Source organism: Budorcas taxicolor, chromosome 6, assembly GCF_023091745.1.
Source record: "Budorcas taxicolor isolate Tak-1 chromosome 6, Takin1.1, whole genome shotgun sequence".
Classification (NCBI taxonomy): Eukaryota; Metazoa; Chordata; class Mammalia; order Artiodactyla; family Bovidae; genus Budorcas; species Budorcas taxicolor.
Window position 1 is genome coordinate 31,404,205 of NC_068915.1, and position 25,997 is coordinate 31,430,201.

The window sequence follows — 25,997 nt, forward strand, 5'->3', positions numbered from 1 at the left end:
CAGGGAATCTCCCCAACCCAGGGATCGAAACCTGGTCTCCTGCATTGCAGGCGGATTCTTTACGGGCTGAGCCACAAGAGAAGCACCAACCTCACCGTGAAGGGCCTTGTTAAATCTCATGACATTCGGTCATTCAAGAATGACCATCCTGATGCCAGACATTGATTCAGGCACTGAGGAAACTGAAAAATAATACTGGAAAATCCCTGCTTACATTAGAGCAGAAAGAGAAAGACTATACGAGATCAGTAAATTACCTAGTGGTAGTACACGGACACAATAAATTATAAGTGACATGAAAACAAATGGAGACATACACACTGCTGTATTTAAAATGGAAGACCAACAAGGACCGACTGGACAGCACACAGAATGCTGCTCAATGTTACGAGGCAGCCTGGATGGGAGGGAAGTTTTGGGGAGAATGGATGCATGTGTATGTACAGCTGAGTCCATTTGCTATTCTTCTGAAACCATCACAACATTGTGAATAGGCTATATCCCTATGTTGTTGTTATTGTTCAGTAGCTCATTTATGTCTGACTCTTTGAAACCCCATAGACTGCAGCACACCAGGCCTTTGTCTATCTCTATACAAAATAAAAAATTAAAAAAAAAGGATATATAAAAAAATGAAAACAAACTGGGCCATGTGGGAGGAGATGGAAAATGTTGGGGGAAGGGGTCACATCTTTAATTAGGATAGTTTGGGTAGGTCTCAGTGACCCTGGATTTTTTGTTTGCTTGTTTGTTTTTGACCCTGGATTTTAACTTCACAATTCCTTTTAATGTCATGCTTTACACAGAACCTTGTTTATCGTCCTTGAACTATGTAATCACCAATTCTATTAATTTTCTCAGAAACATCATTGTGCTTTCATTTTCATTTGGACTACTTTTTGTCTTGTTCAGTCTCAAGCCTATGAAACCTCCTTACTTGCCTCTATGCCTCTCAGGCAGTGAGGGCAGACGCTTAGTGAAACTGTTTCCACGTGACCCTGCGGTAAGCCAGTGGGCTGTGAGCCAGAGCATCAAAACTCCCAGAATCCTCTACATTCTCTCCCTGCTTGGTCTGCCAGCCGGATGCAACAAGTCCCCCCTGGGGGTGGGGAGGGGGGACTCCAAAGTCCTGGGGCATGAGAGTCACTGGATAGGAGGAACCCCCTCCTAAAGCATCACATGGAAGACAACCCTTCGCTCATCTTTGAACTTTATAGGAGTGAAAAATAGTCTATTGGATTAAGCCTCTCGGGTTGGAAGAGGGAGTTTTTTTACACCAAGTATCACTACTCACCCTAATTAATGTGGCTTCCTTCTATACATCCTGTACCACTGGGACACCCCTTTTAGATGAACATTTTGTAGTACTACACTGAGTCATCACTGTCGTTTATTCATAACCTAGGTAAAATCTACAGCTGTGGTTAAATCCAACTCTATCTCCCTGTGGCTAAACAGAAGCTGCTGAGAATGCCTGGAAAAAACTCACAACTAAGCACACCATATGGGGGCCTCTAACCTCAGATGGGCCCTCAAAGCTGAATGCTGGCCCGACTGTGTTGCTGTCCTGGTCCCTCCGCTCCTTGTTCTTCTAAAACAGATAACACCTGACCCTCACCAATGATTTGCTTCCTCTATCTTATAAAAAAACTGGAATCCGACAGAGCTCTCACTGAAACCTTGCTACTGAACCTAGACATCCACCTGCATTCACACTCATCCTTTCGCCCTCTCATGCAGTTACAGTAAAATATATATCCCTTCTCTTATTGAAAATGAATTATGCCCTGGATCCAATTCTTTTTGTTGTTTGAATACCTTGCTTGCTACTGTACTCTCAGTGAATAAAGAACCTGCCTGCAATGCAGGAGATGCTGGAGATATGGTTTGATTCCTGGGTTGGTAAGATCCCCTGGAGGAGGGCACGACAACCCACTCCAGTATTCTTGCCTGGAGAATCCCACGGACAGAGGAGATTGGCGGGCTACAGTCCCTGGGGTCGCAAAGAGTCCGACATGACTGAAGCGGCTGAGCACAGCGCTGTACTCTCAGCATTGACCTCTATCCTGGTTCCTTCCTCTTGCATTTAAATGTGTCTCTCCTGTCTTGGAAACAAATATCCTCATTGGTCCTAGTCTCTCCTCTGGGTACAGCTCCTTTCCCCTCCTCTCTTTCATCACCATATTCCTTGGAAGAAAGTGTATTACCTTTCCACTTACTCTTTCTCCGACTGCAGTCTGGTTTCAGCTCCCTCAGCCTCCCGAGCACTCTTCTGGCCATGATTGGGAGAACCTTCACGTTGCTAACTCTTAACGGGTGCTTTCCTTCTCTGAGTGGCACCTGACAATATTGGCCACTCTCCACCAAGCACTCTCTTCCCATAACTTCTGAGACTGCTTGCTCCTATAGCTTTCTTCCTTGATTGTTTAGGCAGTATACCTTTCCACCTTTTGATCAAATGTTGATCTTCCTCAGGGTTCTATGTCCAGATCTTATTTTCTGCTAACTAGACCCACTTATTCCTTGGATGATTTTGTAAGGTCTCATGATTCCACCTACGCTAAATACTTCAGAAATACCTTAGTCCCAAACTCAGACCCATTCTCTCTCTAGAACCTTTCCACCTCCCTCCTTTCCCGCTGTTACTACCAGACACAAGGACTCCACCTTGATTGCCACACAAGGTTCCTACTGGTCCACCTTCCTTGGATCTTGTCCTTCTCCAAAACTTTCTCCTAGGGTGGCTCAAATGAGTCTATGTGATCAGGCCACTACTCCACTCTGAAATCTTGAATGGCTCCCTCGTGTTGTCTAGAACTTTATTCCTTAAAAATACAAATTCTTTAATGTGGCTAATGGAGCATTTTCCAGGCCAGCCCTCAACCTCTTCATTTTAATCCCGCGATAGTTTCCTTTCCCTCTGAATTTCAGCTTGGGCAACTTCTTGCAGTTCCCAGAATTAATCTTGCCCTCTGGCATCAGGTTTGCACCTATGCTGGTCACCCGGTGTGAACAACCGTGGTCCCCTCTGCCTGGCTGACTCTCACCTTTCCTGCAGGTCTAGCTGGGAGTCCCAGCTGGGGAGCTTTCCTATTCCTGCTCTGGCTTGCAAATCACCTTGCGTTTCCATGACCACAGCACTTACTGCAATTTATTGTCACTGTCTGTTAAATTGTCTGTTTTCCCCAGTAGACTATAAACACTGTCATATTTCTAAAATTCACAGATGTTCAAAAATGGGATAGATTGTAAACAGGCTGAGACTCAAACATTAGGTTGGTGGTTGGGCTTGATGTTTATAGCTTCATCGTCTTAAGTCCTTACTGCTCTTCATGGGCCATGTGTTGCAGCCAAATGATTTGCTCTTTCTCAAATGTGCTTTGTGTTTTTCTCCTCTGTGAGTTGGATCGTATCTTTCCCCTTTACCTAATGATGTCTTTCTCTATTCTATGTTTGTGGAAATTATACTCTTTCCTGAAGCCCAGTTCCAAAACCGTCTTCTCCACGAAGCCATTTTATCACCCTGGAGAAACGTCTTGCCTGCTTTTCTCTGAATTTGCAAAACATTACAGACTATTTTAAAGTACTTATCATATGTCATATGTCATTTAAAATCATTTTGTATTTCAACAAAAGGGTTTCTTGGGGAGAATCTTCTCTCCCTTCTCTGAATTCCTGTAATACATGATGTCACTTTTATGGAACAGATTATACTCTGCCTTATGTGGCAGTTATGCATATACACGACATCTCTTCTTAATAGCTTTGGAAATCTTGCAGGTTTATATGCACTCCAGTGCCTAGAACCTTGTCATGTATATGAACTCTCAAAATAAAATCGTTGAATGCTTCTACCAACCTCCTAATCTTCTGTCTGACTCCATAAGCCCCTGCCTGCCCCCCTCCCCACACATCGGCTTTCAAGCCAAATAGTTTCATTCCTAGTCCAATCCTCATCAAGTGTATTTTTCCATTTCCTCTTTGCACGTTGCTTTTACAGCATATGTTCATATCTCTGATTGTCAAAATCCTGCCTCCTTGGCTCAGATATCGCTTCTCTGTGCAGGCTGCCTTGGTGCTATCTGGCAGAAGAGACTTTCGGCCAAGGTCTTTGGCCATGGCTTAGTGGATCACAGAAATACCTTGAAAAAATTAAATCAGCATCCTGATTTATGAAATCATGTGCATTTCCCTAGTAAGATGGGTAGGAGCAAGAAAAGAGTGACACTTAGGAGACATCATGCATGTTTCCAGACAGACGCTACTGTGTGCTTACACTTGCCTCGTAGCTGTAGGGCTGGAAAAAGGAGGTCAAGAAGTGGAGCGTTATATAAGCTGACTCAATAGGGATTTGTTTTTCTAATGGTTCCATCTAAGGAATTCCAAGAAAGAGGGGAAGGGAACCTGAAAATTTGCTGACACACCACTGGTGGAGATAAGGAGGCTGAGCGGGAGGATGGACAGGTTTGCTGGGTTTTGACCAGCCCTCTGGTGTAGACGCTGATCTAGCAGGGTTTTTCTTAGAATCTGTTTATGTTTTCTAGGCAACTATAATGTGCGTGGCATTTATATTCATCTTTTATGAACATTTTATTTACTGCTTGAAATTTCTATACCAAAAATATATCAGTTAGTGAGGACCAGTTGATTTCTATGAAACCACACAGTGTACAAAGCTTCTTACTGCTCTGAGGGATCATAAGAGGGTCCTCTCCCTCCCATCTCTCTTTGATCCCAGGAGCAGTCTGCTGTGGTCCACAGGTTATGAGTTTGTTTTGTTTTTAAACTATTCAGTTAGCATCAGCAATAGCAAGTTTGCAGAGATATGATGAGAATGGAGTGAAACAACATGTATGGAGCCCAGTCCTGTGCCTGACATGTGGTCTGCATGCCCCTCTGCACCCTGCCCACCCCCACCCCCACTCCAACCCCCACCCTAACCCCCAGCCATAGTTGCTATACTCAGGAGGACATAAATATTGGCCTACAAAGAATAAGAATTGTAGCAGAAATTGGTAACTTAATTTTGAGATGAGCATGGATTAAACTTTCCTACATTTGAAATAATTCTACCTGAGGCTATAGTCCAAGTATTTCATTTAGTGAGATTCAGAATATATGCCTGGGCAAACTGCCTTGAAATCCTTACACTGTGTAGATGTTTAATACAACCTGTGTGCACAGTTTGTGTGCTGTTTTCTAGGAAAGAAAGATAAGCGTGTATGTGTGTGTGTGAATCATAGCTTATATTTTAAAAATGAGACTGGAGCAAGAGCAAATTGTGAGGAATTATATTGTCAATTTGAAAACAGGCTTAACCAGGGTTATTCTAAATTTATAAAGGCACATACTACCAATTTCTGGTTTTATATTTGATAAAAGGCATTTTTTCCTTAGACCTGGAAAATCGCCTTTGACCTCTTAAAAGTGAGCCACCATCATAACCTCAGTGTCAAGAGATAAAGCTGGCAGACAACATCTGGAACAAAATTAGTCTTTTTGATGGCACCTGCCTGTTGAAAGCTCACCTCTGAAACACTCAAAAAGGATAGGATTGGCGATGATGACTATTTCAGACCTGACTTTTTATTCTCTTGTAGTTCACTTAACTGTGCTAGTGATGCTTTCTGACCTCTCTGAACTCTCCTGAAATAGACTCAGAACTCAAAGCACACAGCAATTACGGGAACCAAGCACAGTTAGTTCTACAAGTATTTGATTTGACTCATCCCAAGTACACTGGCTTTCACATAGCAGGTGTTTGTAATGTTTGGGCTAATTTTAGTTTGTTCTTTTATAAGACAAGCCTGTATTTAGAACATTTTCTTTGAATTTCTGTTCAGGTATGTCTGCTCCATGGTTGTTCTAGCCAGCCTAATTTTTTTAAGCTAGGGAACTTGGTTCCAGCCTGTTCTTCTGTTAGGACTTTGGAGATATTGGGTCTGTGTCAAGCTGCCATGATGGGATTTGAGTCTCTGTCACAGTGTCACAGTTTGCTCAATTCTGGGTATTCACTGTGTGGTGAAAGAATTAGTCACTCGGTTGTGTCTGACTCTTTGCAATCCCATGGACTGTAGCCCACCAGGCTCCTCTGTCTATGGCAAGAATTCTCTAGGCAAGAATACTGGAGTGGGTAGCCATCCCCTTCTCCAGGGGATCTTCCCGACCCAGGGATCAAGCCTGGGTATCCTGCATTGCATTGCAAGCAAATTCTTTACCATCTGAGCCACCAGGGAAGTGGGCAAAATGACAAATGTCATGGAGGAAAAAACGGACGGAGCTTGTTCTGTAACATTTTAAAGAACCAGTTGGGGCAACTTTTGACACAGTACAAAGGGAAACTATAAGGAAGAGTAACAGTGAGGCGGGGCTTCCCTGGTGGCTCAGAGGTTAAAGCGTCTGCTTGAAATGCAGGAGACCCGGGTTCGATCCCTGGGTTGGGAAGATCCCCTGGAGAAGGAAATGGCAACCCACTCCAGTACTCTTGCCTGGAGAATCCCATGGAGGGAGGAGCCTGGTAGGCTACAGTCCATGGGGTCACAAAGAGTCAGACATGACTGAGGCAATGGAAAATGTTGACTGCTGCAGTGAGTTGCCTCAGAAAACATCTGACTTGAAATCTTGGTCACCTGTCAGTAATGTGTCATTCGGAATGTGAGGAAAATATCACTGAAAGTCAAATATGTAAACAGATCAGAGCAAAGTAGCTCTGACTGAAGCCCAGGGGGCCCCACCTCAGACCAGCATCCCAGAAGTCTTGAGGAAAACTTAGGCACCTGTGGAGCACAGATTAAAAATCATGGACTCTAGACAAGGCCTCAGGTCCGCACCCCCCACCCCCCCACCCCACCACCGCCGCCAATACCAGTTTGGAATCTGTCACTCAAGCTTCAACGGAAGGAAAATAAACAATTCTCAATCCTATGATTTCTTCTATTTTAAACTTCCCAACTTAAGAAAAAATGGAGATTAACAAGAAAAAAATATTCTTCTGACTTCAGTACTTTTTGATAAAATTGTTTCCACTTTTCTAGCATCTAACCTTGAAAAATCAGTCATATATGATTCTCTTTTACACTCTATATTCAGTGAACCATTAAGTTCTCTTAATTCTTCTTTCAAAATATATCTGCCATCTGTAACCTCTTTCCTTTTTTCAGTTACCACTGAGCTCAGCTCACACCTGAACTATATTGCACAAGGGTTTCCATTGGCCTCTTATCTGTTCCATTCCCTGAATCACTAATAGCTTAAACTTCATAAAGAACCTCTTTAAGAGCCTGATTTTTCCTTCAGTTAAATTCTTCAGTGGGCTCCCCAATGCCCATGGAAATCTCCAGCACACCATTGTCATGAGCCTCTGTGAACACCAGCCCTGTTTCAATCTCCTTCTGATGGTTCAAAGACTGAAATTCAAAGGGAGGCACAGCCAGCAACTGGCACCATATGTCACTCTCCCGTAACACTCGAATTCGGGGCAAATATTTAGGCCCCAGGGAGGGTGGGGAAATGGCAGCACTTTGATCCTAAGATTGATTTACGTCTGACTTTGTAATCAACATGTTGGATAAGTATCAAGCATTCCCCTGTGCTCAGTACACACCAGTGATTTCCCATCTCTCGCAGAATAAAAGCCAAAATCTGATGGCATTCTATAAAGCCTTATAAGTGGGTTTTGTGTTCCCCTTTGGGCTCTTTTTCTCCCTTCCCTCCCATCACCCATTCCAGTCCAGCTACATTGATTTCCCCAATGTTCTTCAAACATGCCCATACACCCCTACCTCAGAGTCTTTGTACTAGCTGTCCCCAAAGTCTGGATGTTCTTTCCTCAGAGAGCAGTATGACTAACTCTTTCACTCCCTTTAAGGCAGGGGTCCCCAAACTCTGGCATCTAATGCCTGATGACTGAAGGTGCAGCTGATGTAATAATAATAGAAATAAAGTGCCCAATAAAGGTAAGGCACTTGAATCATCCTGAAACTGTCCCCTACTCCTATCCCAGTCCGTGAAAAAACTGTTTTCCGTGAAATGGCCCCTGGTGCCAAAAAGGCTGGGGACCACTGCTTTAAAGCTTCAGTCAAATGTTGACTTATTAGGGAGACCTCCCCGGTTACCTTATTTAATATAAACCAAATCCCACTTTCACTTTGGCCTTCCTGCTCCTCCTCTTTGTCTTTCTCTACAGCACTTATCATCTATTAGACAGTGTGCTTCACTTATTTATCCTGCTTATAGGTTATCTCCTTCAGTTCAGTTCAGTTCGGTTGCTCAGTTGTGTCCAAGTCTTTGTGACCCCATGGATTGCAGCATGCCAGGCCTCCCTGTCCAGCACCAACTCTCGGAGTTTACTCAAACTCATGTCCATTGAGTTGGTGATGTCATCCAACCATCTCATCCTTCAGTTGATTGTAAATGCCATGAGGGCAGGGATTTCTATCCTTTACTGCTGTATCCCTAGCACATAGTCGTTTACTGCTGTATCCCCAGCACGTAGAATAGTTCCTGCACTTAGTAGGATCTCAGTGAGGATACGTTGAATACATGAATGGATGAATGAACAGGAGAGTATGATCTCTTGTGCCCAGTCTATAGGCATCTTCCCACAGTCTCACCCCAGCTTCACTTCCTGCTACTTCCTGATGTGAAACCACATTCTAGACATCATGGGCTACTGCTCTTCTGGGCATTCTCTCCCTTTCCTGTGCTTTGGTTGCCCTGTTCCCTCCACTGGGAGGCCCTTTTGCATTCTTCTGACCTTTCCTCTGGGCTCCCCTGGTGGTGCTAGTGGTAAAGAACCTGCCTGCCAATGCTGGAGCCGTAAGAGACGCGGTTTGATTTCTGAGTCAGGAAGATCCCCTGGAGGAGGGCATGGCAACCCACTTGCCATGGGGAATTGCATGGACAGAGGAGCCTGGTGAGCTACAGTCCATGGGATGGCAAAGGGTCAGACATGACTGAAGTGACTTAGCATACATGCATGACCTTTCCTCTAAGCTTAGGCTAAATTTCTACTTACTCCATGAAACCATCCCAAGTCACATAGCCTCTTTCTTCTTCTCTTCTCATAGAATGTTCTCTTGATAGCACTAATCTGACAATTAAATGTACTGTGTATCATAAGTCATATTCTTGTCTTCTGATGTTACTTAAACCATGAGTTTTTATTCAAAGTTTAAAATGCATCTATTTTGTTTCTCCAGCTTTGGAAGCTCTCTTAGCTAAGTCTCAGTGTAAGTGAATAAAATGGCTCATGGGCAGAGCTCTTGGCCAGGGGCCCACCCTACCGCCCTGATGATGAGGGCACCAATACCTCAGCACCTCCCATCTCCTGCTGCTGAGGAGTATGCCTTAGTGCACCACTTAGGAAAGCTCTGTCTAAGATGCCTTGCTCATAGTGGGTGCTCAGACAGTGTCCATCAATGGACCGATTGATCTTGTGTGGTTGTTTTGTTCCTAATATTCTCTTTGCAGCCTATGTATTAATACTCATTTTTAAAAGAGACACGAAATCATTATTATGAAGTAAAAAATACATCACTAAAATGTCATTTAATGGTGATGAACAAGAAAGAATTAAATATATATGAATTGGTGATTGAGCAGTATAGGACTTACCATGTTAATTGGACACACCAAAAGCTATAAAGGCTACATGTGTGAGAGGTGATTTTGTTCACGTATTGCTCAGATTATGAACAATTGTTTTTACCATGACATTTCCATGGAGAAATCTGAGTGAGTGAGCAATAAGTTTTAAAATGCTTGGTTATGCAGAATTGAATCTGGAAGGTCTACACTGCTTATTTTTAATTTTTATACTTAATTTGGAAAAAAGTATTATATTCATTAAAAACATTGTGTGAATGAAAGTTCTGCATTTGATCTCTAGGGTCAATTATGTCAATTAGACATATGATGGGGCTCTAATCCATCTAACAACTAATATTCAAAGTGTTTTCTAACATCACCTACAAAAGTAGATGAAGTTACTTCTGTAGCACATTAGGTATCAATAACTATTTTGAGAACAAAAAGTCAAACTAAACAGCTGGGCACGTTGACACGTTTATTTTCAGCTTATTTTTACTGTGCTTTGATATCGAAAAACAAGTCTTATAGCCAACTTTTATAAGTGGATATTAATAGAAGGCTAGCATTAAGTTCAAATAGCATTAACTATTTGAAAGTCAGTTTTAACACAGTTCTGAAGAATAATTAAATATCACCTATGAACTCCTTATTTATGTAGTGTGAAATAGATAGAGATATCTCTTGCTCCATGAAATGGCTATGATTCTGAAAAGTTTTCTATAACTTAAAATTTTGCAAATTGAACCTCATTTTATTTCACATTAGAATAATAAAGGCCTGCTATTATGAACCCTTTGGGTAGTGAATAAGCAAACTGTAATTTGTTTACTGATATCCAATACTGATGTTTAATTTTTTAAATTAAAAATAGCCATAGGTATAGGCTACTTGATTCCTAGAATCTTCAATAGCACCAATTTAAAAATAAAACAACTTTAAAAATTAAAGTTTGCCTCTACTTCTACTTCAAATTTTATGGCAGGAAAATTACCTATTAAAATATTTGTATTTATTATTCTGTCCCTCTCTGGTTCTGACATTTTACTGTTCTTTGATTTTATGACATATGCTTCTTCTTTTGAAATAGCTGCTATGAAAGCTTAATTAGTTTTAAATTAATGATAATTAATGTAAAATTTTTGGAATTTTCTATCATATCACAGATAATTTGAGACTTTTGAAATATGTTGCTAATTCTATAGGTTGGAACCTATAGAGTTTTTCCAAAAGGAAAAAGGGGCCTCATTCTTAATGAAGTCCAGAAAGGTATGTTTGTGGCACAAGGTAGGTAACAAGGGCAGACAAAACAGTTTCTCATCTCCACTGGGAATAAATCCCAGAAACGCGCAAAACCAGTCCAAAGATGACCCTTTGTCTTAAATGGTGTGTAATAGCATGTTAGGGTAGAGCTTTTAGATATGCAAAAATTTATCAACTTTGAACAATATTCGCTTTGTTACTAATATTCTATGGAAACAAATGAAAGCTGTTGAAAAAAAGAAAGTAGGCAAAGTCAGGTGAGAAAACCCGCGGCAGCTCATGTAGTGTTTCTGTTCCCACGGTAGGCTGAATCGTTAGGTGGTGCAGTCGCTCTGTGCCTCTGTGCAGCTCTGCAAAACGCAGCAAAACCACGTCTTTTCTGTTCTCCTGGGGGTGTGTGTGGGTTGGAGGCTGTGCTCGTGGTGGGCAGCCTGTAAAACACTTTACTTTCATCCGGATCTTGTGTTTGGTCCCTTTGAAGCAAGCTGTTGGAAAGTCTACAGTGCTCTAATCATCCCGAGGGATTATCTGCAGGGACGGAAAATGAGCGCCCTGGTCTGTGCCACTCTGATGCGGACGCCTGAGGGAAGGAATCAGTCTTTGAGTCCTATGGACCAGGAGCACGGGTTAGACAGCAGTTTCCCCGTGTCTCAGGGTGATTTTCATGTTTTTGAAAATTTGGCCTCATGGTCTGGCATTTTGGGAGATTTCCAAGTCTTCCTTGTGGAAGGAATCTGAATCTAAGATGGCAGACTCAGTCAGCACATGAGAACTTCCAGGACGGACTGGTCCAATCAGCTGGACTGTCCAGGCCCTTGAGGAGATACTGGATTGGGGTGACTAATTCTGCCACTCTAGAAAGTCTGTAAGGTGGCCTCCATATCCTGCAGGTTGAATAGGGACAAGGAAACGACGGTGCCCTCGAACACATTCAGACCCATTCGTGAAAATGTCCTCATCTACGTGATGTGTAACTGCTTAGCACTGTGGCTTTATGTAGCAGGTTTTCAGTCAACACTAATAGAATTGAATTAAATCTATCAAATCTAAGAAGCGTTATCTCCTAATTTTTCAATGTCAGGTAAGTCATTTCCATCCAAGAGAGCTCACAGATGTTACCTCATGAGATGGTGTTTAGTAAAATTTGCTGAGGGACTTCCCTGGTGGTCCAGTGGCTAAGACTGTACTTCCAATGCAGGGGGCCCAGGTTCGATCCCTGGTCAGGGAACTAGATCCCCACATGCTGCAACTAAGACCTGGTGCAGCCAAATAAATAAATGTTTTTTTTTTTAATTGAAATGATTTTTGTAAAATGTCATAATTACTAGTCATTTATTAATATCTGATCACAAGGACTGGATAAAGGATTCATTTTCAGAAATAAAAACACTCTAGAGGGAAGCCCATTTCTAAAGAGCCCATTGTGTTTTATCAATTATCATGAGATGTATATTTAAGAATAAAACCTACGTTTACTAGCACAAAAGTTATTAGCTCTGATTTATTTACTATTCTCATAATTCAAAATGTGTTTCACCATCGCCAAATTCTGATTATAGAATACTTATAATTTGTTATCCAATTTTGTGGCTTTAAAGGTATTATGTAGGATAAATTGATTTTTCTCATCTTTCTTTCTAATTGATGAAGCAAAGTACCGTCCAGCAAATTCTATTTTTTAAAGTATTTATTCAATTGACAACCAACCATACTAAAAGAGATGAAAAATAACATAATTGAGAAAATGACAAATTGCCTGTAGTTCGTTATGTATGAGAAAGAAAGAAGGTCTCACAATTTTTAATGTAGAATTAAACCAAAACCCTGTGCATAACTTCTGATGGGGTTGAAAGGGACACCAACCAATTCTCTTCATGATTCACCAGTGGAATAAATTCGACCTCTGAGTGGAATAAAAGTATTTGTATGTAGGGTGTTTGTCTTGTTTTGAAATAGCAAGTTGGGTGGAAGTGGTGAGGATCAGGGTGAGCACTGGGCTAATGGAAGTAGCACAGGGCAGAAGCAAGATGCCCCACGTTCCGCCACTAGCTGTGACCTGATGCAGCTTGAGGTGCTCACTTTCGCATCTGTAAAATGAGAAGGTGAATCAGATGCGCTAAGTGGTCCCCGAAGAGGAAGGAAGGTTCTAGAGATCTGCAGCCTAAGCTTGGCGAGAGAGGAGTGGGTGGAGTCATCGTACCTGAGCCACCCCTCAAATGCACCACTGATCAGGGTCTGCGTGAGTGTGACTGGGGCATGGCAGAGTTTAAAAAGACTCAGATTGTCAAACACTGGGGCGAGTCGCAGCTTCTCAGCATCGTATGTTTTCTTATCTGTAAAATAAGGGAAATAGTCTAGATCGCTACAGTTCCTTCTAGTTTCAACACTTAAAAATCCTAGAAAAGTAGAGATTATAAGCTAAATTGAATATGTTTTCAGATATATCTCCATTGAGTGAATTAAATGCTAGAAGAATTAAATATTATAGTTCAAATGCAGAAAATAACACTCCTTTAGAAATAGTGTGGGAGTCAATTTCCAAATTAATAGATTCAGCGTAATGAATATTTCCCCAACAGCAAAGCAAATATTAATACACAAATTCTAAGTTTAATAATTACCTTCAACTTTTTTTAAAAGTAACAAACCCTCATCCTACTATTATTATAATGGCTGCATTGTTTACATGAAACAGGATAAATCTTTCCCAAAAAGGTGCTCATAGAGATGTTCACAAAGGAAAACAAGTATATCATTGATTCAAATAGTTTCTAATAGCAGAAAGGCGGTCTTGCATTGGTTTAGAACATCAGTTGGTACTGTTTTTAGAGAGCCACTCATTATAGTAAAACTTAATGTGTGCTAGAAAAACTTAATGTGTTATGCTTTAATTCAAGATAAATTTTTAGAAAAATTCAGTTCTATCTGTGAGAGGGTAAGCATTTTCAAATCGTATAGTTAAGACTTCAATGGTAGGAGAGCAAGTTTAGAAAACATTTTTATTAGACAAATTATTTAGACAAATTATACACAGAAAGCTCTGTCACTCATAACTGAGGCCTTCAAAAAGTGGTTTGTGTATTCGTATAATAGGCAATACATCAAAATAGGCCTATTTTAAATATTGTACATGGTTAACAGTTTGTTGATAGCTAAAATCACTGCAACATCTGGTATGTCCCTATATAGCTTGTTGTAAAGATTTTTTGTTTTAAAATCAGAGTCGTGAATGAGATCATGGATGTTACAAGGGAAAACAAGTTGTGCATGCACGGAGATACTTGTTACCCTGGAAACAAAATGGTTTCGCATGATAAGAAAATTTTCTGCCTTACACAGTAGACAATATTTGACAATTTAGTACAAAAACAGTGACAGGACAAGATGCTCCCCAGAACAGAATTAGCATCAAAATATAATATACCTTAAGAATATATCTTTTAATTTCTCCTAAAGCAAATCACATAGGTTGATTCCTATATCAATCCTAGCCACGGAATGAATTAGAATAAAATAAGTCTATGGCTGCATAAAAACACAGGATAAGTTCTTGCTTCCTACTTACCACATTTTAATTGAAGGATTACAAACAAAATTCTTTCTACATTTCTAAAAGGTAAGAATGCTACTTTAAAAGGATTGTGCACAAAGAGGCACTGTTTTTTGTTGTCATCCTTCTATACACTTGGCACTAATGTAAAAAATACATAACTCCTCCAAATAGAACTGAATAAAAAAGGGGGTGAAGTTGAGAGCCCAGTAGGGTTGTTATATTTTCTTCTTTAGGATAATGTATGACAGTAATTAAGGCCACATCAATATTTCTTAAGGGCTCCCATCTCTCCCCAACTACAGTTGTATTGATTGGCTCACTGCTTTGGAAGAGAATTTATTAACCTCCAATGATCTACATCTAAACTCAGATAGAGCTCTCTGTGCTGTGGTGAATGTGGTTCAGCTAACAACATTTTCCATTTGGATAATTAATTAAAAGTAAAATTATCAAGGTTAGCTTTATACATTGCTGAATAACAAATGCAGAAATCTATTCGAATGAGTTACATCTAGGAACAAATATTAAATCGCCCTGGATGTTTTAATAACAAAAGTATAAAATATTCTCTGTTGGCAAACAATGCGAGTCAGAATAACATTAAAGCAACCTGCCTTTTCTAACTGAAAAGACCCCCTGCACTATACATAATTCCTGTATACAATACTTTTTTTTTAAACTAAAGCTTTATTAAATGAATTGCAATAGCAATGGCCGCCTTTGAATATATATACACATTATATAGGTGCATATATATGTATATATGAGATACTAATTTATTTAACACAATAGAGGCTGCTGCCATATGATAAAGTTTACTGTACATAAGCAAAAAAAAACCTTTTTAATACTGTACAATCACATAAAGGTCATATGCACTGCTGCAGTGCAAGAGTAGTTTTAACTGTAGTCTTGACTGGCATATTAATGGCTTTTTTGTAATCCTACAAAATTGCATTCTCATATTATGTGGCCTGAATGGTCTTTAAATTATTCTATAAACACTGCAGGGGTTGCCTTTGGTCCATAGTCAAAGGACACTCGACAGCAGTGGAGCATTTTATGGATGCAGCAGAAGAATGTAAAAAGACTGAAGTTATTGCAATTATAGTTTTAAAAATAGAGAAACGTTACAGAAGAGGCCTTTGTGTAAAATTAATCCTGCATGTACTCCTAGTATACTCAGTGCATGTTCCCTATTCTTGAAGTACAGTATATGAAGAGCAGTCTAATAGGATCCTAGTATACTACCTTCTGGGGGAACAAATTGAGTAATGAAACAAAGTGGAAGGAGATGTCTGGAAAGAGAGGGAAGAAGAGAGAGAAAGAAGTAGAGGAGAGAGAAGAGGGAGAAGGTAGAGAGAAAGAACTAGAATTGTTACTAATAATCCTGATTAAAAAAAAAGTTACATCCATGTTAGTCCCACAAGCTTACAGTTGCTCCTCGCAAAGGGAGTCCTACAAGAGAAACAGTGGAGAGACTTGGTTGGATTCTCATATGGAAGTGCCTCGGTCTGGATCGTTACCCAGATTGAGCCCCAGGGTAGGAGTTGGTTGATAAGGAATAGATGACATTGTTTTGATAGGACTCCTGAAAAAGCCCCCATTAGGTGCCCTGTGCCTAAAAGGGCCAGTTCGGTGCTCAGGCACGTTGCCAAAAGCGAAACCAGAGGCAGCTTTAGCTGACAGTGTGCGGCTAAGAGTCTGGATCTGCTCTGGGATAAAGGTTGTTGTGGTAATATGAGTGTTCCTGAAATCACTGATTTGCTCCAGTGCTTGTCGTGTTGGCAAAGTGTCAATGTCCAGAGGGGTCAAGTCAATTGACGAGGTGGAAAACTGTTTATGGGGGCTGTCGTCATCTGTGCACAAGCTATTTACACGTCTATGGAGGTGCTCCAGGTCAATTTCCTTGTCATCCTGGAGATGAAGAAAAAGAAGATAAGGTTCTCATCAGTACTAGCTTCCATGGTTAAAAAAATAAAAAGTAGTTCAGCAAACATGATAGGTAATGAACTGAACTTTGGGGTTTATTCAGTTAACAAATATTTATTGAGCACCTAATATGAGCCAGGCACTGTGCTAGGTTATGGGGGTACCCATACGATTCTAAGATAAGGTTATCTATCTTTTTCTTGCAATGAAAGTTCTTAAATGAGCAAATGCCACATGCAAGTACAAAATATGGGAGTAGGAGATGGGTGATTGCCTTCTACAAGAGCAGGGACAGACCCAGGCAAAATTATACAAATAGAATGTATGGTTTTGGCTACACATTCCCCCACCCCCACCTCTTCTATTTGCATGCTTCCTCCTTCTTCAGGATGTCTCATTCCAAGTTGGGTTTTGTTTCTTTCCTCTATTCACTGCTAACCTTAACTTTCCATTCTTGGAGATAAGTAATACTAAGTTGATATGCTAGTTTACACTAAAGTGTTAGTGACTGTTAAAGGGTTATTTCTCTTTCAGCTAGAAACATGTGCTAGATTCAGCTAGATTGTTTACAGAGAGCAACATTCAACACAAGAGAATCAGTTTCTGATTGAGGGATTTCATACACTCAAGGTACCTAGAGCCTAAATGATTCAATATTGTGAGGTCAGCAAAAGAAGCTTTAGAGACCCCTTCAAGTCATGACATGTGAGTGACAGCTTCAGTTTAGGGCCAGCTTAATACTAAATGGCCTCTAAATCAAAAACATTTTGAGCTACGCTAATGGAATCTTAGTAAGAAGGTGCTTAATGAAGAAAAAGGAAGTAAAATCTCATATTCCTGGAGTTGAAATTAATTCATAAATTCCTTAGGACTTCCACTAAAAGTGAGCATTAAAGCCCAATATTTGAAAAATAAAACTGGCAGGAAAGAAAATTGTCCTTTTTATCAGTCTTCTTTATAGCCAAATTCAATAAACTAAATTTATGAGGATTTAATTATATCCAATAAATTAAAATTTAAAATATCTATCAATCATAAAAGAAAATATTTGTTCATATGATCTGGATTAGCTGCTATGAGTTAGAATGGAGGATGTATTTTTTTCATTGTGCAATTGAAGTGCTCCTCAGTGAAAAATATTTTGATGTGCATCACTGTTTTTCCTTCTCCTTTCTCATTTCAAAATCCGATAAAAATATCCATTAATGCAATATTATCACTGAGACTTTAGAGTGTTGAAAGATAGAATTTTATGGTTCCCACAGCAACTAGAATGTAGTCATCCATCAACAGATATAATAATGCAAAAATTTAATATCACGTATAGTAATTCAAAATATAAGGAGCTTGGGGAGTCCTTAATTTTCAGATTTTTGAGACTATGATGTCTCGGCTATAATGTTGCACTAATGTGGTCTTTGGCGTTGAATCAGTGTCAGCAGAGATACCAGAAGTTTACTCCACAAAGAAAACACTACAGAAAAATCTGATTAATTTTTAGTTTATACCCCACTAATTTAGAATGTATGATCACTCAGACAGGTAGGAAGCTAAAATTTATCTTTGCCGAGCCAAGCTTTTCCTTGTAAATGGTGCTGATCAATTTTTCATATAAGGTGGTAGGAAGCAATCCTTAGAAAATTTTAGGAAACAATCTGTTTGAAAGAATATATTGACATGCAAAAATTCACATGCAAATGAGAAGTCTTTTTTATTTGCACCTTAAAGCAGATCCTCTTAGGATTTACTTAGGCATAAGTTAGCCAAGGTCTAGTTACAGAAAGTTTAAAACTGTCTTTCTTTGAAGCTATCCAGCAAATCAAATTATTCAGCAAATTCAGGTCGTTTTTCATTTCAATTTGTGAAGCTTTAGTGAATATGAGTTCATTATTAAAATTTTTTTTCACCTTTTGATCCAGTGGAAGTAAGATAAATAAATCAAGTAGTTTAACTTCAGATAGTCTCTGAAAATTTATAAATCCCACATTTTTTTTAATGAAAATAAAGCACAGGGCACTTTAAAAGATATATGTAACTCAGAAATTATTCTTTCAAATCTCTGGAAAAATTTTAATATGGCCCTGGAGTAAAGCTGATCCAGGAGGAAAGATGAAAGATGGAATTCTAGATGATTCCATGGTATGGATTTGTTAAGCTTAGAGTCATCAAAGGGCTGAAAACATATGATCACTTCTCTAGGTCTACATGCAGACAGAGGGATGCAGTCCCTGGCAGTGAAGAGAAAACTGACTATTTTACTGTAACACTGCATTCCTTAGGCCGAATCTCAGAGACACTAGTAATTTACACATAAGTTAAACAGCTACTTGAAATAAAATAATAAGTGTCTTTGTTAAATGGTCAAGGGAATCACAGCCTTTAGGAAAATCATAGACCTAGTCTATCTTAAGATTCGGGAGAATTTCAAGGCCCATTATGGCTCATGAAACTGTCAGTCTTTCAAATGCTATCGTTTCCTCTTCATGGATTTGGGATGTCTTAAAAATGCAAATTGGTATTGATCTTACCAATTTTTACATTTCATAAGTTTATTTTCATTCTTCAAGGAAAGAAGAAACAAATCCCACCCCCAACCACCATCCCCTTCCCTGTGATGACCCTCCCTGGAAACACAGCCCACGTGTTCGCTCAACATAGTGCTGAAGCTTTCAATCAAGTACCTCTTTTGATGGAACCCGGGAGCCTTTCCTCTTGTTCCACCACGTCTCCAGCATGGCTATAAAGCAGGAGAGGACAATGCCGGCAGCCAGGATACAAAAAACCCCTGCAAAGCTCTTTATGTCCAGGGCGCCTCCTTTCTGCTTTGTGTCCACTGAGGAGTACAGGTCACACTGCCCATTCTTGGGCCACCACTTGTGCTTCAGAATGTCCATGTCACCATTCTGCTGAAGCTCCAGGATCCTTGGGGTGAAACACACAATCATGTGTTACTGCAGACCTGGTTAACTGCCTTCAGTCCACAATATATTCATCAATAACCCCATCTCTAAAGGATGGTGGCTGTCAAGGGGAAATAAACATATAGATTAGCCTACGGGTGGAAAGTTAGGACATGCAAAACATTATAAAGTTAAGTTCTTTAGATAAGATTTGTACCACAAATGCTTTCCTCCCTCCATTCTTATAGTCTTCCCTCTCCCCTCTTTTTGTAAAAAAATTTCATTTTAGAATCCTAAATATTACCTACCCCCCACGCTGGTTTGTTGTGATGTGTTTTTGCAACTACATTTCGGAGGCACTGTTTTTATGTGGTTTCAAGCTGCTGCAGTTCTGTGTTCCTACCCTATATCCAGAAAGATGCTCTGAATCTTAATGCTTTTACCAAGAACGTTTTGCTGCTTAGAGCAAGATGCTGGCATAATGTCACCCAGCATATGCTACAGACAAAGGGATTCAATTAAACAGACTTCTATTATTTAACACAGTGTGAGAGAAAGCCTTGGGACAAGTCTGAAGTTGGTAAAATACATCATTTGGGGTTTTTCACACAACTGATCTAGTTTCCTTTCGATGCCAAAGGCGAAATAATCTTACCTTGGAGAACAAGAAGAAAAGTTGACCAGAGGCTTTCAGAAGTAGTTAAATTCAAATAAGAAATACCCTTTTTCTTCTTTTACTCACTTCCAGAGTCTGGGGTGGGGGTGGGGGTAGCTGCAAAGACTGCAGCTTTTAAAATATATACTTTTCATAGAGATTTTACTCTCAATTCCAAATACTCTTTGGGCTCTACCTCAGACTTGCCTAGTTCTGGCTCTCCTCCAGCTGTGCCCCTTCTCACAGGGTGAGAACAGTCAAGGCCAAGGTCATGAGCGTTCCAGAGTGGGTACCATCTGCACAGTTCCCTGATATTTCCTGCCCAGGCAGCTCAGAGTGCCCTGCCAGGGCCCATAAAGGCCTATTTCCATGTCTGATTATGAGAGCAGGTCTCAAAGCGAGGGGTACATACAGGTCTCTGCAGTGGTATTTGGGGGCTGCCAACAGAGTTCAACATGCAAGCTCAGGCACACACACCTCTGTGTGGGGAACCCCTCACTGTGTAGGTGGAAGGGGAACCAGAGGTCAACTCCTTGTGCCACTGAATCAGCACGGAACTCTTAGCTGGTCATAAATTAGAAACCCAAACCTGACGTCCTAGGGGTCATGAAGGTATATTTATCAAGATAAGAGGGCAGGACATATTTTATCTAGCAGAATTTAACCTGATTCTTATAGTTAGGATTCTCCAGGCAAGAATACTGGAGTGCATTGCCATGCTCTCCTCTAGGGGATCTTCCCAATCCATGGATTGAACCCAGGTCTTCTGTATTGCAGGCAGATTCTTACCGTCTGAGTCACAGGGAAGCCCAGACTTAGGATATGTGGACCCATATTGCCCCAGCTCTTGTATTATCTGAGGACAGGCTGCTTAAAAGTTTAGAGAGAAGTACTAAGCCAATCTGGATGGAATAAATAACTTACTTTCCGTGATGTATTCACCTTTTTTATCTGTTCATGTCACCCACATGTCTATAAGCATGAGCTTAATGATTACTGACATTGAACCAGAGCTAAACAAGAGGCAATGGCACCCCACTCCAGTACTCTTGCCTGGAAAATCCCATGGACGGAGGAGCCTGGTGGGCTGCAGTTCATGAGGTCGCTAGGAGTCAGACACGACTGAGCGACTTTACTTCAACTTTTCACTTTCATGCTTTGGAGAAGGAAATGGCAACCCACTCCAGCGTTCTTGCCTGGAGAATCCCAGGGACGGGGGAGCCTGGTGGGCTGCCGTCTATGGGGTCGCACAGAGTCGGACACGACTGAAGCGACTCAGCAGCAGCAGCAGCAGACAAGAGTAATACCAGCCCTAAGGCCTACGATGGAGAGTTAAGCCTTGATTTCCTAATTTTCATTTTCTTCTGGAGTATGGTTACTCCAGAAGAATGTTGTGTTATAGTCTCAGGTGTACAGCAAAGTGATTCAGGCACACATATACATGCGTCTATTCTTTCTCAGATTCTTTTTTCATTTGGGTCATTACAGAATATTGAGCAGCATTTCCTATGCTATACCATAGGTTCTCGTTGGTTAATTATTTTAAATATAGCAGTGTGTACATGTCAATCCCAAACTCCCAAACTATCCACCTCTCCCCTCCTGTCCCATAACCAAAAGTTCATTCTCTATGCGTGTGAGTCTTCATTTTGTAAATAAGTTCATTTGTACCATTTTTTAAAGATTCCGCAAATAAGTGATATCATATGATATTTGTCTTTCTCTGACTTACATCTCTGTCATTTACCTTTGGGTTTGCCCACAGCCTCACCCCTGGTGCCCCCTGCTGACACTCTGGGATCAACATTGCATTGGAGCCTCCCTCACAACTTGGACAGCTTCGTTATGAAATTGATGGGCCTAAAGTTCTGTTGCTTTGGAGTGTTGCTCAAAAAGGGCAGTAAATGTAAATTTACTAAAATGATTATGAGTGTTAATGGATTCTATTTCACACTTATTCCAGCCTCCATCCCAGATAAGGTCATTTGCTTTTCCAGAATTTCCAAAAGTGTGTTCCAAGGGACCCTAGTGCCTAGAGGGTTTCTGCGAAAAAAAAAAAAAAAGAAAAAAAAAAAGGGGTCTTGTGGCCATCAACTCTGAGCAACACTTTCCTGGAAATTTACCAAAATAAGGCAGCCTATTAAAGGCTTTGAGAAGACCTGTAGAAAAGAAAACGTGTATGATTTTTGTTTACTCCAGCATTTCCTAAATTTATAAGACTTTCATCCCCCTTTTCTTATTTTCTTTAGAGCTAAAATTTTGAGGAACACACTTGAGAAATAGTTGCTTGAGTCATAGGAGCAACTCTCTGTGGGCCTGTGAGGCACCATCCCCCACATCCTCAAAGTTGCTTGCTTGGCTTATCTATGAATATCATTCAGATACCATTAGTAAACTGACACTGTAGGTATTTGCCTACCTAAACACACTAGTAGTCAGGGCATTACTGAATATATTGAAAGAAAAAACAGTCATCCATAAAAGAAATAACTTCTTCTTAAATGTGGATTTATAGGTACCTGTAAAAAGGAAAAGAAACCACAACAGCATCTTCTTAATGAGAACAAATCTGAGTACAAAATGAGCTCCCAAATTTCCCTGTCTTTCTACTCCTGCCACACGATATTGGTCAGTGTCTGTGGAAGTGGAAGAGTTTTCCTTCACAGACAGCACTTATCATCATCTGTAATTATTTGTGGTTACTTGATTAATGTCTGTTCCCCTCCAAGAATATGTACTCACCATCTTCCATACTTCCCAACATGGAGCAGGCATATATTTACGTATTTTTAATTTAATTTAAATTTTTTTTAAATTTTATTTTTAAAAATATATTTTTAATTGGAGGACAATAGCTTTACATACTATGTTAGTTTCTGCCACAGAACAATGTGAATCAGCCATAATCATACAATATGCACCTACTTTCTTGAGCCTCCTTCCCTTACCCTCATGGAGCAAGCATGTATTTATGGACTGAATATGCTCCACAGAGTTTTTGGTAAATGAACCCTACCTCCAGAGTCTACATATCATTTCTTATCACTAATCCTACTTTCTAATTTATCCCATTTCCACCGATTCATCTATTTATTCAATAAATATCTAAATAGTGATTTCACTTCAGGCATTGCGTTGGGTACAAACTTTACATTAAACCACAACTGTACATTCAGCTGGCATGCCCTGGGCAACACCGAAATCATTTCAGTGCTCAATTCATGCTAATTTATTCTTTCATTCGTTCGCATATCCATTCAGGAAAGGACTATTGCTTACTCTTTCTTCTTAGTGGTATCTTGTACCACTTATGATGTGTCCTTACTATTTCAACACCTGGAAAATAACTTGGTTTTAAAAATAATCATTGAGATATACATATTCTATATCACCCATTTTGATTCCCCTAAGAGTAAAGGGCCTCTACTAAGTCTAAAGAATGTGTTTAAAACTGTAGAAGTTTTCAGGTTTAGCAAGCTGGTGGTAGGAGTTTTTTAGTTTCATCAAACTGGTAGTAGGAGTTATTGAGGGGGAAAAAAAGAGACTTCTGGGACTTCTCTGGTGGTGCAGTCGATATGAATCTGCCTGCCCATACAGGGAACATGGGTTTGATCCCTGGTCTGGGAAGATTATGCATCCTGCAGATCAGCTAAGCATGTGAGCCACAACTACTTAGCCAATGATCCAGAGCCCAAGCACTGTACTGAAGCCCGAGTACTCGTGGGCCTGTGAGCTGTAACTCCTGAAGCCCATGTGCCTTAGAGCCCATATGCTGCAACTACAGAAAGTCTGCACAAAGCAATGAAGACCCAGGCCAGTCAAAAAAAAAAAAAAAGTTAACCTTCTACACACACTCTAGTTAGAGAAAAAAGAAAAGAGACTTCTTTATGCACCTTCAAGTACCATCACATTGCAAAGATATCTGTATTGGTTGTTCTCATAAAGCACAGGTAACCGAGGCATTGCAGAAGACCTTGTCTTTGGGGATATACAGACAAACTGGGCCATAGAATTCCTCAGTCAGGCTCTGACCAGCCCACAGTAAATTCCAGGAACACAGACTGACCTGGATTCCAGGGCTCTGAGGAAACAGAAGTGTTCTCTAAGCCCAGAGTGCTGCTATACATTTTTCCTACACAATCCAAAGATCTTGGAAATTCCCTCAGAACAGTTATACCACACTTTCCTTTCTATTATATAACTAAAACTATTTAGTTCAGTTCAGTTCAGTCGCTCAGTCGTGTCCGACTCTTTGTGACCCCATGAATCGCAGCACGCCAGGCCTCCCTGTCCATCACCATCTCCCGGAGTTCACTCAGACTCACGTTCATCGAGTCAGTGATGCCATCCAGCCAGCTCATCCTCGGTTGTCCCCTTCTCCTCCTGCCCCCAATCCCTCCCAGCATCAGAGTCTTTTCCAATGAGTCAACTCTTCGCATGAGGTGGCCAAAGTACTGGAGCTTCAGCTTTAGCATCATTCTTTCCAAAGAAATCCCAGGGTTGATCTCCTTCAGAATGGACTGGTTGGATCTCTGGTTCAGATCATGAACTCCTTATTACCAAAATCAGACTCAAATTGAAGAAAGTAGGGAAAACCGCTAGACCATTCAGGTAGGACCTAAATCAAATCCCTTATGATTATACAGTGGAAGTGAGAAATAGATTTAAGGGCCTAGATCTGATAGATAGAGTGCCTGATGAACTATGGAATGAGGTTCGTGACATTGCATAGGAGACAGGAGATCAAGACCATCTCCATGGAAAAGAAATGCAAAAAAGCAAAATGGCTGTCTGGGGAGGCCTTACAAATAGCTGTGAAAAGAAGAGAGGTGAAAAGCAAAGGAGAAAAGGAAAGATACAAGCATCTGAAAACTATTTAAGGATTAGGTAAAGACAGTTTAGCAAAATCTAATGCACTGCCTTAAAGAATGATGGGAAGAGTCCTTACAATTAATAAGATTCTGTTTTTCAAAGCTTCAAAAGGTCTGACATGTTTAAAAGAGACTTAAAAATCACACTTAAAGGAGAGATTGGCCATTTATTTATAAGTAACACTGATGTTTCGTGTGTGTATGTAATAACACAAAAATCTAGTTGCAAACCTCTAGTGCAAAAAGTTTAGTCCCATGGAATGACTGTTCTTGTTATATGTGAAATTTCCACAAGATGGCAGTGTTTGCTCATAGAGAGCAAAGTACTACTCACAGTTAACCTGTGGGTTTGAAACGCGGAAGTATAAACTTTTTGGTGCTGTAAACACTTAAATTAATGAAAACAAAGTTAGATCTTAGACTGTGATGATTGGATACCTAAAACCTCTTCTTGGAGTGTAGTCAGGAAAATTCCTGCCATTTTACTGCAGAGTGATGATATGCTGACTTTGGAGAGTTATGTCGAGAATTAATGAGACCATAAACAAAAGCATCTTGTTCATTGCTTGGCACTTAGTAGGCTACCAAACCTCAAAAGCTAGAATTATTATTGCCAGCATGTGTGACAACCATTCTTTCTCTGAACCTGTTCTGATACATCTTCTTAATGGCGAATTATATTTCCAGATGATCAGTGCATGATTCATGGTCCACAGACAAGAATATTGCATTTCCTTCTTTTGTCCAAAAGTATGAAAGCATTTGTAATCTCATTGAACAGAAAAATCTCAGAAGTCCATAAACCTTCACTTGAATCTGAAAACGGCTAATAGATCAATCCTGCTTGCATTATTGATATAAGTGTGCAAATTTCAGGGAGAAGGCAAAACAGCCTTCTTTCATATTCAAATAAAAATACTCCACAGGTTTGAGGCATTTATCTTGAAAAGCTTTTTACTTACTTTGAAGATAACAACCTCATTTGTGTGTGAGAATTGCATTAATTATTGACCACTTAACATCCTTCATCACTACTCTAGAAACTGATTTTCAGATTAATATATTTGTGAAAGAACAGGTTGCTGAGAGACAGATGCAAATTTCTAATCCTGCCTAGGTAACTTCAATTTTGCCTTTGTCAACTATAGTAGTCTATAGTGTCCTTTCTAATTTTGTTAGGTTCCTGCTGAGCTTTAAAAAAGATACTGGTTAGAGGACAGCTGTCTTTTTAGTTG

General features: G+C 40.1%; 1 protein-coding gene and 1 non-coding gene across 2 annotated transcripts in view; one reads left to right on the forward strand and one right to left on the reverse strand.

The window, feature by feature from the left end:
• Positions 1-6,372: 6,372 nt before the first annotated feature.
• Positions 6,373-6,444, forward strand: TRNAF-GAA (transfer RNA phenylalanine (anticodon GAA)). Its single transcript has one exon. It is a non-coding gene; the product is annotated as a tRNA-Phe (tRNA).
• Positions 6,445-15,898: 9,454 nt separating this feature from the next.
• GRID2 (glutamate ionotropic receptor delta type subunit 2) overlaps positions 15,899-25,997 on the reverse strand; it is a 1,620,720-nt gene continuing 1,610,621 nt past the window's right edge. The window contains exons 15-16 of the mRNA XM_052642062.1: positions 19,018-19,258; positions 15,899-16,321 (exon numbers count right to left, since the gene is read on the reverse strand). Of these exons, the coding sequence (XP_052498022.1) occupies positions 15,899-16,321; positions 19,018-19,258 (664 nt within the window). The remainder of the gene's footprint in view (positions 16,322-19,017; positions 19,259-25,997) is intronic.